Raw genomic sequence first — 13,862 nt, forward strand, 5'->3', positions numbered from 1 at the left:
AATTCACATTTTATATTTTATCCCCTTAAATATATGTCAGCATATAGGTAGCTTTTTTATCCTCATTTAAGGATAGAAAATGTTTCAAAATATGATGCATTCTTATAAGTAATGCCAAGGTTCACTGTCAAAAAATTAAAGCAGCGGAGCGCTGGTGGCTCACACCTGTAATCTTAGCTACTCAGGAGGCTAGGATCGAGGATGGTGGTTTGAAGCCAGCCCAGGCAGGAAAGTCTATGAGATTCTCATCTCCAGTTAATCATAAAAAAAAAACAGAAGTAGAGCTGTGCCTTAAGTGGTGGAGCACTAGCCTTGAGCAAAAGGAGCTCAGAGACAGCTCCCAGGCCCAGAGGTCAAGTCCCAGGTCCGGAGGGGAGGGGGAAGAAACATAAGTAAAAGCATAAGGAAAGAAAAAGACAAGTATTGATTGACTCTCTGGTAGGAATTATTAGCTTATTATTGGATCAAGTATTCATCTGTGGAAGAACATCAGTCTTTGCATCTTCCCTCTTGGGAGCACAGTAGGGCTCCTGGTAGCACACGGTATAGGGTCTGCGTTGAGAACAGCAGACATGCTTAGCCACGAGAGCATGCCTTCTGGTCCACAAGGGCATTAGTCACTGTGGAACAGAAAGCACTTACCTCCTCATTCTCGATTTTGAGTGTAGCCAGTCGGGACTGCAGCTGCTGGTACCTGAGCATGAGCTCCGCCTGGACTGGCTGCTGTGCACTGACTTGACACACCTGAAGGAAAACCAGATACCACAGTTACCAGAGGGCCTCAGAGGCATGAGTCTCTTCATGAGATGCCACATGAGTTACACTAATATTCTTAAGATTCCAAATATATCTGACTTTTTTTTTGTTTTGAGTCAGGGTCTCACTGTGCAGTCCAGGCATTCCTCAAACTCCCAATCCTGTTTCCTTTGGTGGGATCCCAACATATGCATGTACCAGGCATGGTACATGCCTGTACTTTTAATAGCCACCTCAAAGCTTCAGTTTCAAACTGAGAGCTGACCTAAGTGGCAAGTGAAGAATAACTGCTCAGCCTGGCTAACACTTGAGGATAGAGCTCTGATTAAATAAATAAACAAACAAATAAATCTCACTCCCAGAATCTTGTGTGTGTGTTAAACTCAGGACCTGGGCACTTTCTTTTGGCTTTTTCTCCCAAGGCTGGCATTCTATCACTTGAGCCATAGCTCTTCTTCTGGCTTTTTGCAGGTTAATTGGAGATAAGCATCTCATGGACTTTCCTCTAGGCTGGCTTTGAACCTCGATCCTCAGATCTCGGTTTCCAGAGTAGTTAGGATTATAGGCATGAGCCAATTTATTGATTGTTTTGATACCAGGGCTTGAACTCATGCTATTGCTTGGCTTTTTTTTTCCCTTGAGTTTTTAGCTTTGCTTGCACAGATGGATTACCAAGTGTTCTACAATGTATGCTGTTAGTTGGTTTTTCCTCTGTGCATAGACACTAATAAAAGCAGTTATAAATTCATAATTAGTTTGAATGAGTTTGGTAACATGGGATAGAATGCTAAATTCATATATACAGAAGGTAACATCAAATACATAATTTTTGGTGCTCATTTTACCATGATGGAGTCATCCTGAGTCTAAAAAGAAATTTTATGCTTCTTTTCTCTCTTCTATTTCCCTGCAATTTCCTTTGTTGTTTTTCTGGGAGGAGTGGGTGGAAATCTTTTCATCAATAATACAAAGAATCTTCAGAGAGAAATGTAGTACCAAAAAACCCCAAACCTGCTTTGTTTTTGATCCAAATGTGAATGCAATGGAGTATCATTCAGCCATGAAAAGGCACAAAGTACTGATATATGCTACAAATCTGAAGAACTCTGGCCTGTTCTGGGCTGGTTGAGTACTTACACCCAGGCAATCTGCACATGAATTTGTATGACCCTTGCTTTAAAAGGTGGTAGTGGTGGTGGTGGCTGATCTTGGCAAAATATCACGCTGAGATCTTATATACGGGCGGATGAGAGAAAATGACGGAGAATGCTTACATCTATTCAGTTATAACACGTAAGGAGAGGTGTAAGTGAAGAGAACTCTACTGACCTCATCACCCATGTGAGACTGAAACTCAAACTTCATGGGTGGACAGAATGCGGCAGGAAACATCTCCATAAATCTCTGCTTATCATTCCTTGGCTCTAAGTTGTCAACTGCATTCTCAATAATGTCCAAGCCTTCATGTCTAGAGGTCTCAAGGTTATATTCTGCTGAGAGATAAGTTCTCAGGACTCTGTTCAGACTTGCATGGTAGCCAAGATCACAGCACTTAGGAAGAAAAGAGAACACAATATACAAATGTTAACTCAAAATAGAGTAAGGACTAAAAAACAGACCTAAAAAAAGCACAAAGAAAACTTAGAACATTGGATTGGGGCACTGATTTCTTGGATATGACATCCAAAGACCAAGCGACCCAAGAAACAACAATTGGAATTCGTTAAAATTAGTGACTGTTGTGTGTCAAAGCACACTGTCAAGAAAAAGAAAAGAGAAGCCACAGAATTCTAACAAGATTTGCAAATCAAGTATTGGATAAGGGACTTGTATCTGGGATATATAAAGAACTTTTACAACTCAATAATACTCCCACAAGACCACATACTGGATGAAATAATTTATATGAAATGTATAGATATAGAGATAAAAAGTAGATTAGCAGTTTCTTTGGGCTGAGAGAAGGTAAGAACTGGTTGGGGGGTGATGGCTAAGGTGTATACCATTTCTTTTTTTGGGATATAGAAGTGTCCTAAAATTAACTATGGTGGTGGTACACAATTATGAATATACTACATGCTAATTGAGACTTTTAATGTGTAAACTATATAGTCTCTGTGTGAAATTTTTCAGTAAAACTGTTAATTTTGCCAGGTGCCAGTGGCTCACACCTGTAATCTAGGTGAAATCTGAGGATCTTAGTTTCAGCCAGCATGGGCAGAAGAGTCTCAAGGAGTTTCCTGCCTGGGCTGGTTTTGAACCATGATCCTCAGAACTCAGCTTCATAAGTAGCTAGGATTACAGGTGCAAGCCACTGGAACCCAGCTAATTTTATTATTTTTTAAAAGCAAAATCAAATTCTGAGAAGAAACAATGATTAAATAATACTTAAGTTTCATTCATGCAATACCGTGGCACAATACTGTACTCAAATCTCTTAAGCTGCAAATACACCAAGTGAATTTGTTGTTGTTGTTGTTACCAGTCGTAGGTCTTGAACTCAGGGTCTGGGCATTGTCTCTGAGCCTCCTTGTGCTCAAGGCTAGTGCTTTACTTGAGCCACAGCACCACTTCTGGCTTTTTCTGAATAGTTTATTGGAGATAAGAGTCTCCCGGATTTTCTTGCCTGGGCTGGCTTTGAACTCCAATCCTCAGATCTCAGTGGCTAGGACTGGAGGTGTCAGCCGCCAGTTCCACCCCACTAAGTGAATTTTTTTATTTGCTTATTTTATTGAAGACACAGAATAATTAATAATGTCTTATATGAACATCTTGGATCTGTCAAATATGATATAGAAGTGCCCTTGCTCTTATCTCCAGAATAAAACTCTTAAATAAGCAATGATTGTTAAACTTCTCTTATTTTGGATAGAATTTTGTTCAGTATTTGTAGTGAGAAAAGGGCTTTGAAATTCTTGAGTCTTTATTACCTTTAACTTACATTGATTTTTTTTTTTTTTTTGGGTCCGGTCGTGGGGCCTGAACTCTGGGCCTGGGTGCTGTCCCTCAGCTCTTCAGCTCAAGGCTAGTGCTCTACCACTTGAGCCACAGAATCACTTCTGTTTTTTTTCTTTTTGCTTATGAGGTGCTGAGGAATCGAACCCAGGGCCTCAGGCATGCAAGGCAAGCGCTCTACCAGTGAGCCAACTTCCCAGCCCCTACATGGATATTTACCTCTTCATGCTATATTTAAAATGAGCATGTCTCAAAATCAGCACATCAATCTGGACTAATATATCAGTCACTGACAGAACTGTAAACGGGGACAAAAGCGGTATAAAGTTCTTAAAGGGGATACAGTGGTTTTAAATGGATAAAAAAGAGGTCATCTCTATATAGTTTTAATGAAATTCAGCTAATTCCGTTTGATTCAATTCAACTCATTAATTAGCCAGGTACCAGGGACTATTTGAGACTCTAGGCATATTAAGTCTAGAACACAGTAAAATGCCTCAATCTTCAAGGACAATGGTTAGAAGCTGTTCATTACTTTGCTAAAACGGTGGTTGAGGGGCACAGGGAAGCAGTCTGTGTACCAAGGCTGTGTACTGTAGGATGTGAACTCAGGCCAGCCTTATGAAAATACACATCCAGTTACCTGTACTTAGAAATACAAATGCCACCTATTCCATTTTTTTCCTTTGCCTTTGAATTGCCACATTACTAAATTTGACGGTTCTAAGTGAAGACACTCTAAAATCTTGCTGTTCAAAGTTTTGTCTATGAACAGTAGGAACATCATCAGAGGCTTGTTAGAAACACAGATTTCTTCTGTCCTAACCCTGATCTACCAATTTAGAATCTCAAGTTTAAAAAGGATCCACAGGTGCATCATAAAAATGTCAGAGATGCACTTGAAACAATCGAGTGAAAGAGCCCCGACACCCTGGCTGGGAGGGTACAATTTCCCAGGCAGGCAAGAGGACTTGGTAGGTGATTTGGTTTGTAAAATCAGAAAGTAGCTATGACATCACAATGACAAATACAAGCTCAAAACAATTGTGAAACTCAGCGACCAGTCTCACATTAATTTCCAGTGAAATCAGCTGCACTCAAATAGAATGATTCATTTTTTGTTAATTTGGAAATTCTAGTCTCAAACAAAGTCTTCTTTCATTTCCTCTTGCTCCTCTCAGTATTTATGCAGCAATGATGTACACATCAGAGGAGCTGAAAATTATCCTATCTTTCAACAACACCTTATTTTATGGAAACATAAATTTGTGAATAGTCTCACTTCTTTGAGAAGGGTAGGTGCTGAAAAAAGAAATGTCATCATTCCAAAGGAAGAAAGATTCGACTATTATAAGAAAGCAGATAATACAGGTGACTTTATTTTCTGAGTATTGATTGGAATAAGACAATGTAAAGCTGAGATGAAAAACAACTCAGAACTGTCTTTCCTCCCTACAAAATATACATTGCTTACAACTTAAAAGAGAAAGGAAGACTGAAGAAAAAAGAGAAAAAAGGAAGGAGGGAGAGAGGAAGGAATGGAGAGAAAAAAGAAGAAAATAAGGAGGGAAGGAAGGGAAGGAGGAAGAAAGGGAAGAGGTAAGAAAGGAAGGGAATGGAGGAAAGGGAAAAGATGGGAAGGGGAGGGACAAAAAGAGGGAAGGAGAGAGGGAAGGGAAGGAAGGAAGAAAGGAAAGAATCTAATCCCAACTACATAGCTGACTTGGAGTTTGAAAAATACCTACTAAGTTTTCATTACCCCAGTCTTAGACAGTTCACTGCACAAGATTACAAAAGCATGGCTGTGAGTTTCTATGCCCAGTGTAGCCACATGGGCGATTTTGTGTCTCTGCTTTCACTGTGGTTTCTGAACAGGCTGAGAAGCATGCCTTAGTGCTTGCCTTTGTAAACATGGCTTAGTAACTAAATAGGAGCCTTTAGAGGTACCTTTTGTTCCTTCGCTGTTGCACTTTGGCAGCTTCTGTGATGAGCTTTGAACATCATTATGGTACCTGTCTATCCATAGGTGAGGTCCCTCAACTGGCATTTTATTACATCTGATATTCTAAAATTTTCAAGCATCTTAAAATTAAAAAAGGTGCAAGAAACAGGAATACATATTCTTCTGTAAGGTGTCCCGAGACAACCAGCTTAGCTACAGAATATACTCCCTTAAACTAGAAGCTGAAATGACACTGGGCATATTAAAATTCAAGATATTTGGTTTTAAAGGTCTAAAGTAATTCTCTGGAACTTATGAATTATTAATTAGGATATGAAGTGCCAGCTTCTGCACAAAGAGTTGAGTTATAACCCAACAACACATAATGATGAAAATACATAAGAAATCCATAAAGTATTTCATGCAAACAAAGCAGTGTTATTCTGATGGATGAAAAACCTCTGGATGCATGCACAGAATGATGGATCAGAACGGGTAGGAAACACTGTTGGGAGAGAGGTGTGTATTTAAAAGACTATCCTAAAACCCTGCCAAGACAGATCCCACTACTAAATCAGTGTAATAAATAATCCCACCATGAAATGAGTGTAATAAATAATCCTTAGTCTAAATTGCCTCATTTCCTCAGGTCAAAGTCTCACCAATAGTATCAAAATGAAGATGAACAAATACTTGTCCCAAACACTGGGAGTTGCTGAGGGTTACATGAAGGGTACAAATGGCTCACAGCTCTTCCCAAAGTAAGACCTTTCCCTTTCTTTTTCCTTCTCCCTCCTCTGCCTTCTCCTTCCCTCCATTACCCTCCCCTCCCTATCTTTCTCCTCTCCTTTTTCCTTTTCTTTCTTTCCTTTCTTCCTTTCCTTTTCCTCTTCTCCTCCCTTTTTCCTTTTCCATAAACTCCATGAGAGCCCCCAGTGAGTCAGAAGTTTGCTATTAACATAGGAATTACCATAATGGAACTGCACAGAAAGAGTCCAACATTGCTATTTTCAGACAGTCACAGCCAATGTCATTTGGCCGGGACAGCCTCAATCTCCCACATGATTGTACAATCAAGCAACTTTCATGAGAATGTAGAGGGATGGAATGAATGGTCTAACTTTTCTGCAGGAGTCATTTAACCTTCATCTCTTTATCCTCGTCTCTGTCTTGCAGTGATCCTTCATTCTGGATCCTTTTGGGTTTTAGTAAGGTTGGCTTTGGTCATTCAGGAGCCATGGATTTAGGGTAATATCCACTGAAAAAACCCCATAACCCAAACTGAATTTAAAAAGTAAACAGCTACCAAATAACCAGGAAAAGACTAGGGAGGTAAGTACAGAGCTCTAATATTGTCAAACGAAGAAAGCTTTTTGTTTCCCTGAATAGCTATCTCGTTGTCATTCATTATTTTTCTTCCTAGTCATTACTTAAAAAACCACAAACATTTATTTTGTGAGAGATATTCATTTCACAGGAGGACCAAATCAGATGTCTAAATCTCATGGATATTCCTGCCTAGGCTGGATTTAGACCATGATCCTCAGATCTCAGCCTCCTGAGTTAGTAGCTAAGATCATAGGCTTGAACCACTGGCATCCCACAGCAGTATAATCCTTGCTGCTACTTTTTTTTGTTGTTGTTGGTCATGGGGCTTGAACTCTGGCCCGAGGTGCTTGTTCCTCAGCCCTTCAGCTCAAGGTGAGCGCTCTACCACTTGAGCCACAGCACCACCTCTGGTTTTCTAGTGGTTTATTGGAGATAAGAGTCTCACGATGGTCTTTCCTGCCCGGGCTGGCTTTGAACCACGATCTTCAGATCTCAGCCTCCTGAATAGCTAGGATTACAGGCGTGAGCCACCAGCGCCCGGCACTTGCTGCTACTTCTAACAATAGTACCTAAGTATTTGGCAAAAATTCCTTTATGTTTCTTGAGCAATGAACAGGTCAAAATATTGTCCCTGTGTGATATGCATAGATGCAAAGCAGGATAGCCAGAGACTGACCCTATGTATGCCCGAGTGAGTAAGCAGTGTTGCCTTGTACTTCTCATTTCCCCAGCTCTACAATCATCTTGAATGAAATCAAGAAAAAAGAGACAGAACATCAAAGCAAGCCCACCAGGGGCCATATGGTAAATAAAAGGCAGTCCTAAGAATATAGCGTTAGATAGACCAGAAGGATCTTGCTCCTTTGAAGAACAAGAAGAAGCACTCAATCTTGCCATGCTCTGAAGATAGCCTGTTCCAGACACAAAACTCAAAAACCCTAAAAGGGGAGGTGGGGGGGAGAAGAATGGTGGTTCTGTATAACAGAAAAGGCCAGGTTACCTGAAGCATGGCGACAGAAGGTGGATGTGTAGGGGCAGGTGGGCCTGAGGAAGAGTTTGGCTTTTTATCATAAAGGTGAGGTACAGAGGGGTAACAGTTATGAAAGTCAGGCAAGGAGTACATTTCTTTTTGAACCATGTCACTCCTTCCCCTGGCTCTCTCAGTTTTTTTTCCTCCTGTCCCACCCACAAGTTGTATAGCTCATTTTCCACATAGTATCTAATGAGTGTCGCTGCTGCATTTGTCCCATTGTTTCTGTGCTTCCCCTGAGTTTGGGTTTTATTTTAAGGACAATGGAAGGCTTCAGGAGAATTTCAAATAGGGACTCTCACATGTGAGTTCTGTTTGTGTGTGTGTTTGTTTCATCCTCTGGCTTCTTGGGAAGAGAATGAGCTTGTGGAAGGCATGAGTGGAAATCAAGAGATAGTCAGGAGGCTAGTGCAATGTGGCCAAGAGCTGAAGAGGCTTTGTGCAGAACACTGGGCCCCCGTAGTGAAATGTGGCAAGGTTGAGAGATTTAGAAGGTAAAGCTGACAGCATTCGCCTGATGCATTTTCCCGTGGGGATTGAGAGAATTGAGTTTTCTATGTACAACTGTCTACTAGGTGCAGAGTAAAGCCATTTTCGGAGGTATGAAAAAATGGGTAAGAAGAAAGCTATAGGTGTGGAGGGAGAGGATGGTAGGGGAAAAATCAATATAAAAAGCTGTGTTTTGGATTTAAAAAGTTGTTTTGACATAGTCAAAATGTTGCTAATAGAAGATCCCCAGTAGATAGCTGTACATAGAAATCCTAAGTCAAATAAGATGACCAAGGATGATGATAAAAGTCTAAGAGTTATCAGATAGTATTAAGCCAGGGAACAAAGCAAAAGACAGTCAACTGAGTATCATCATTTAGGAGACTTTCAACATTCAAGGGTCCAAGTCGCAAAGGACAAGCACTGAAGACTAGAACAAGAAAGAGCAGCCCATGCTACGTGAAGAAAACAAAGTACAGGTGCCTTTTAACAAAGGTCTACAGCATCATCCATTGGAAAGAACTTTAAGTGGCTACTATTAAATTTTGGAATATATTCCTCTTTATCACAATGGATTAAACATGCCTAAATTAGTTTACATGATTGCTATAATATCCTAACCCACTTAACATGATCTCTCTATAATCTTTCTAGTAAGAGTTCAAGTCTAATGGGGAATACAGTATTAAAATTTGGCAGGTTTTCATGGATAGACCTTAATATGATTGTATATGGGGAAAACGCAAACTAATTATGAAAATTTTCAACCCGAATAAGTTGCTTTTTAATTAAATGCATGTCCCCAGTGATGAAAAAGATAAGGCCAAAAGCTTTATTATAACTGATTGTTCAGAAATGATAACATAAAGATGGCATGGGCTGGTTATATGGAGCAAGCTAATTTCAATCTTGTTCTGCATAAATAGCCAATCAATCTTGTGTGACATATCTCTCCAGGAAGAAAAATGCTTAGAGTAAGGAACTGTTCTCTGGAAATAGTCTGTAAAACAGAGATATTTATCCTTCAAGCACCAAAGTTACCTGCCATCTGCAGACATTAGAGATCATGAAACTGTATGGAAAGATTGACGTATACTTTATTATTATCAGGCAGATTCTTGAGACAAAACACCAACAGAATTTTATTGTTCAGAATCTGTCCTCCTGAATTTATCTTAGATGTGTGAAATTGGACTGGAAATGGCTATATTACCAGTAATACAATCCTAAATATTGTTTTTTTCTTTCTTAGAATTCCAAATGGTTAAAGTGGTAAATTGGATTACTGATTAGGGAATCCTAGTATTAAGACTTGCATTTTTTTTCTTTTGATTTTTCTTAGCAAAACAGATGGCTGGAAATGGTCAGCATTTAATTGCAAAGATTTATATTTCATCTATCTTTTTTTCTGATTATAACATATCCTAATTTTTACAGTGTAAGACTCTCTTTGCCCTTAAAATTCAGGATAACAATGATAGGAGATATGAAACATATTCTTTGTAAAACAATAGTCTACTTTCCTATCAAACCAATTTAATTTTCTTTGGCTAATAATTGCAACATATTTCTTTTCTTTCTTTTCTTTTTTTTTTTGGGTCCGGTCATGGGGCCTGAACTCTGGGCCTGGGTGCTGTCCCTCAGTTCTTCAGCTCAAGGCTAGCGCTCTACCACTTGAGCCACAGCGCCACTTCTGGATTTTTTCTTTTTGCTTATGTGCTGCTGAGGAATCGAACCCAGGGCCTCAGGTATGCAAGGCAAGCACTCTACCACTGAGCCACCTTCCTAGCCCGCAACATATTTCTTATAATTTATGTTTATTCTTTAAAATAACCTGAAATCCTTAGTAAATCAATTTTTTATCCACTACCACCTGATATGAAGTTACTAGTATACAAACTATAATTTAAATATACTTTCCTTAGAGACAGAGGGGAAGCCCAGAGTATACTTATAACAAGTATAACACTTGGCTCATCTTATAAAGCAAACCTTTAAGCTGAATTCATCCCATGGTCTGATCTGATAATACTCTGATTGTCATACTTGCTCATTTTCTAATTTACAGTCTATGGCTGCTTTTGCACTGGAGTTGAATAGTTATGACAGAGACCATATGGCTCTCAATCTCTCAAATATTTATTTTCTGGCTCCTTCCAGAAAAATGTTTATCAACCCTTGCTTTAAAGCACAAGTTACCAATGTCAATAGCTTTGTGAATACACACAGCGGGGGTGTGTCCCATGCACATTCTGTTCCGACAATTAGGCTGTAGCCTCCAAGAATCGGTAATATTTGTCACTTATATTTTTACAATTACAATTTAATCAACTATTTAAAGAAATGACATAAGAAGTGTGAAAGGAATTGTAGGAAAGATGTAAAGTGTAAACTCAAATTGCTATCAAGGAAGGTAAAGGTGTAACAACTCAGTGAAATTGTGAAAACATTGTAAATATCCAAAATATTTTGTCTTCTCTATGTAGGAAGGAATTTAAAACTAGAAATTATATGAGTTTTTTAGTGATTTGTGTAAAGGGATAGAAATAATAACACACATTGGATATAATTTATGTAAAGGAAGATTATTCAGAATCTATAGAAAAAGATACATCAAGTCAAGCACCATTGTCTCACACCTATAATCCCAGTTACTCAGGAAGCTGAGATTTGAGATCATGGTTCAAAGCTTGCTTGGGCAGTAAATATTCTTTTTTTTTTTTGGTCAGTTGTGGAGCTTGAACTCTGGGCCTGGGCGCTGTCCCTCAGCTCTTCAGCTCAAGGCGAGCGCTCTACCACTTGAGCTACAGCGCCACTTCCGGTTTTCTGGTGGTTTATTGGAGATAGGAGTCTCACGGTCTCTCCTGCCCGGGCTGGCTTTGAGCCGCGATCCTCAGATGTCAGCCTCCTGAGTAGCTAGGATTACAGGCGTGAGCCACCTGCGCCCGGCTAATATTCTTATCTCCAACTTACCACCCAAACATCACAAAATGGAGCTATGGCTCAAGTGGTAGAGTACCATCCTTGAGAAAAAGCTAAGGGACAATGCACAGGCCCTGAATTCAAGCCCCAGTACAGTACTCCCCAACCCCCAAATCATCTATATTCTATAGAAAACACATAGAACACATGTAATATTAATGTTTATCATAGCAAATTTGCTAGAAAAGTGACAGATATTGACCCAAGCAGAAGCTGGGAGACACTGAAGGTTTATATAAAAATGTCTCAATGAATGTTCTGACTCTATAATGCTTTAAATCCATCAAGACGAATTTGCTGCCCTTTGTGTCTTTTCTTCTTATACAAAATGCAATGCATTAGAGACATTGTCTTGACTTTCTCCATTTCTTCTCCGTATTATTGCATAGAGCAACATAAGATGTATTTCGTTAAATAAACTCACAAAGCATGAAAGATTCCAGATACCATTGCATAATAACCAACCTGTTTCTTTTTCACTAGGAAGGGTCAAGTTTAATGGTTCCTAGGATCACCACTATATATGCAAATTGGATTCCTACAAAATAAGCAGCCTTTTTAGAGTGTACATATGCACACTCATTATCTTAAAAGTGAATCAGGGAACAGAAAAAATATTTTCACTGAGAGACTTTGCATTTCAATTGACAGCAAACCAATTTCATGTCACTGCTTTCAGAATTCATGTTGAAGTTATATATAATTTGAGAATCATTCGTATTTTAAATGTAAAGATGATCTCTTAGAAGTCTAACTTAAAAAAAATCCCTGAAAATCACTCAGCCTATTTTTTAACTATTACCTATGGATGTCAAAGTTAATTAGACCTGGAAGTAAAGAACATTTGAGTTTGAATTTACCACATATTAGTATTGTAATGACAGACAAGCTACTATTGTCACTGAGACTAAGTCTTAGGGGTTTTTGTTGTTGTTGTATTGTTTTCTATCTAGAACATGAAAAAGGAAATATTATCTTAAAGGACATGAGGACAAGATGAGATTGTACTTGGAAATTTGCCTATATAGAAAAAGGTCCTTGGGCTGGGAAGGTGGCTCAGTGGTAGATGGCTTGCCTTGCATGCATGAGGCCCTGGGTTTGATTCCTCAGCACCACATAAGCAGAAAAAGCCAGAAGTGTTGCTGTGGCTCAAGTGGTAGAGCGCTAGCCTTGAGCTGAAGAGCTGAGGACAGCACTCAGGCCCAGAATGCAGGCCCCATGACTAACAAAAAAAAAAAAAGGAAAGAGGTCCTAACACATTCTGCACAATGGTGGCTCTCATGATGTTAAGAGTCTTTTCTACCCTGTCCTTTCCCAGAACTTTCAAGCTGCTCCTTTATGTCTCCCTACAGATTCCCAGTAGACATCTCAACCTTAATATAACCAACAATTAAAAACAAGTCTATAATCTACTGTGTAATTAAAATGACACCTATGATAGGTCATAAAACAATTTAATAGTATCATAAAACTATTGGGTACAATCTATACAAGGCAGTTTATATTATTATATACCAGGTAGGTCTAAACCTCAATCATTCTGTGCTTTCCTTAGGGTTCTTGCCAGTTCTTACTGTTTATATGCAGGTTTTAGCATCTAGCAGGCAGGGCTTTGTCTGGTTTATCTTAGCAGGATAGCTAGTTGGGTCTATCTTTTTTATTTTCTGAATGAAAGAGAATGAGAGCTGGAGGGTAATGGCAGCAAACCTTCTGTAAATGTAATTGTGGATGTATATTTGGAAAGTTTTAAGTACTGTTTTTAAGTATGATATCCTAGAGGAGAAAACTAGACTGAAGGTGGTTTATATGCACTCTTTATTGCTTCACAGTACTTAAAAGCATAGTAAAGCAATCATTTGTGTAGTCATTTGCTTAATATCTGTCAGCTCCACTTCAAATTCTATAGTGGAAGGACAATATGTGGTCTCTTATGGTCTCCGCAGCCCACAAAAGGGACACACACACACATACACACACACACACACACACCGGTAATTATATATGTATATACACATATGTGTATATATACAGATGTATAAAATTTTTTCACTGCTGGGATTCAGACTCATGGCCTCATAAATTCTAGGGCAAGTGCTCTACCATTGGGTTCCACTCCCAGCCCCACTAAAAACATTTTGAATCAGTGAACAAAATCAGGACTGTGTAGAAGCATGATTTGCGAACATGTGCCCTTCCTCACTCACAGCTTCACAGAATCTAATAATTAGTTTTCACTAGCTTTACAATATGTGCCTTCTCAAGTAAGCATCATGAATAGTTGAAGGGGAAGTATGTTTTTCTTTGTGAGTATTATGCAAAGTAGCATTATTTGAATTAATGATGATGGAACTGGAAACATATCTCAAGTGGTAGAGTACC

General features: G+C 39.1%; 1 protein-coding gene across 1 annotated transcript in view; it reads right to left on the minus strand.

Annotated features, from left to right (window-relative positions):
• Positions 1 to 13,862, minus strand: part of Srgap1 (SLIT-ROBO Rho GTPase activating protein 1) — a 128,539-nt gene that overhangs the window by 62,429 nt on the left and 52,248 nt on the right. The window contains exons 6-7 of the mRNA XM_042698752.1: positions 2,086 to 2,307; positions 643 to 744 (exon numbers count right to left, since the gene is read on the minus strand). Coding sequence (XP_042554686.1) covers positions 643 to 744; positions 2,086 to 2,307 — 324 coding nt within the window. The remainder of the gene's footprint in view (positions 1 to 642; positions 745 to 2,085; positions 2,308 to 13,862) is intronic.

Source organism: Dipodomys spectabilis, unplaced genomic scaffold (genome assembly GCF_019054845.1).
Source record: "Dipodomys spectabilis isolate Male_0828 unplaced genomic scaffold, ASM1905484v1 ptg000234l, whole genome shotgun sequence".
NCBI classification, from domain to species: Eukaryota; Metazoa; Chordata; class Mammalia; order Rodentia; family Heteromyidae; genus Dipodomys; species Dipodomys spectabilis.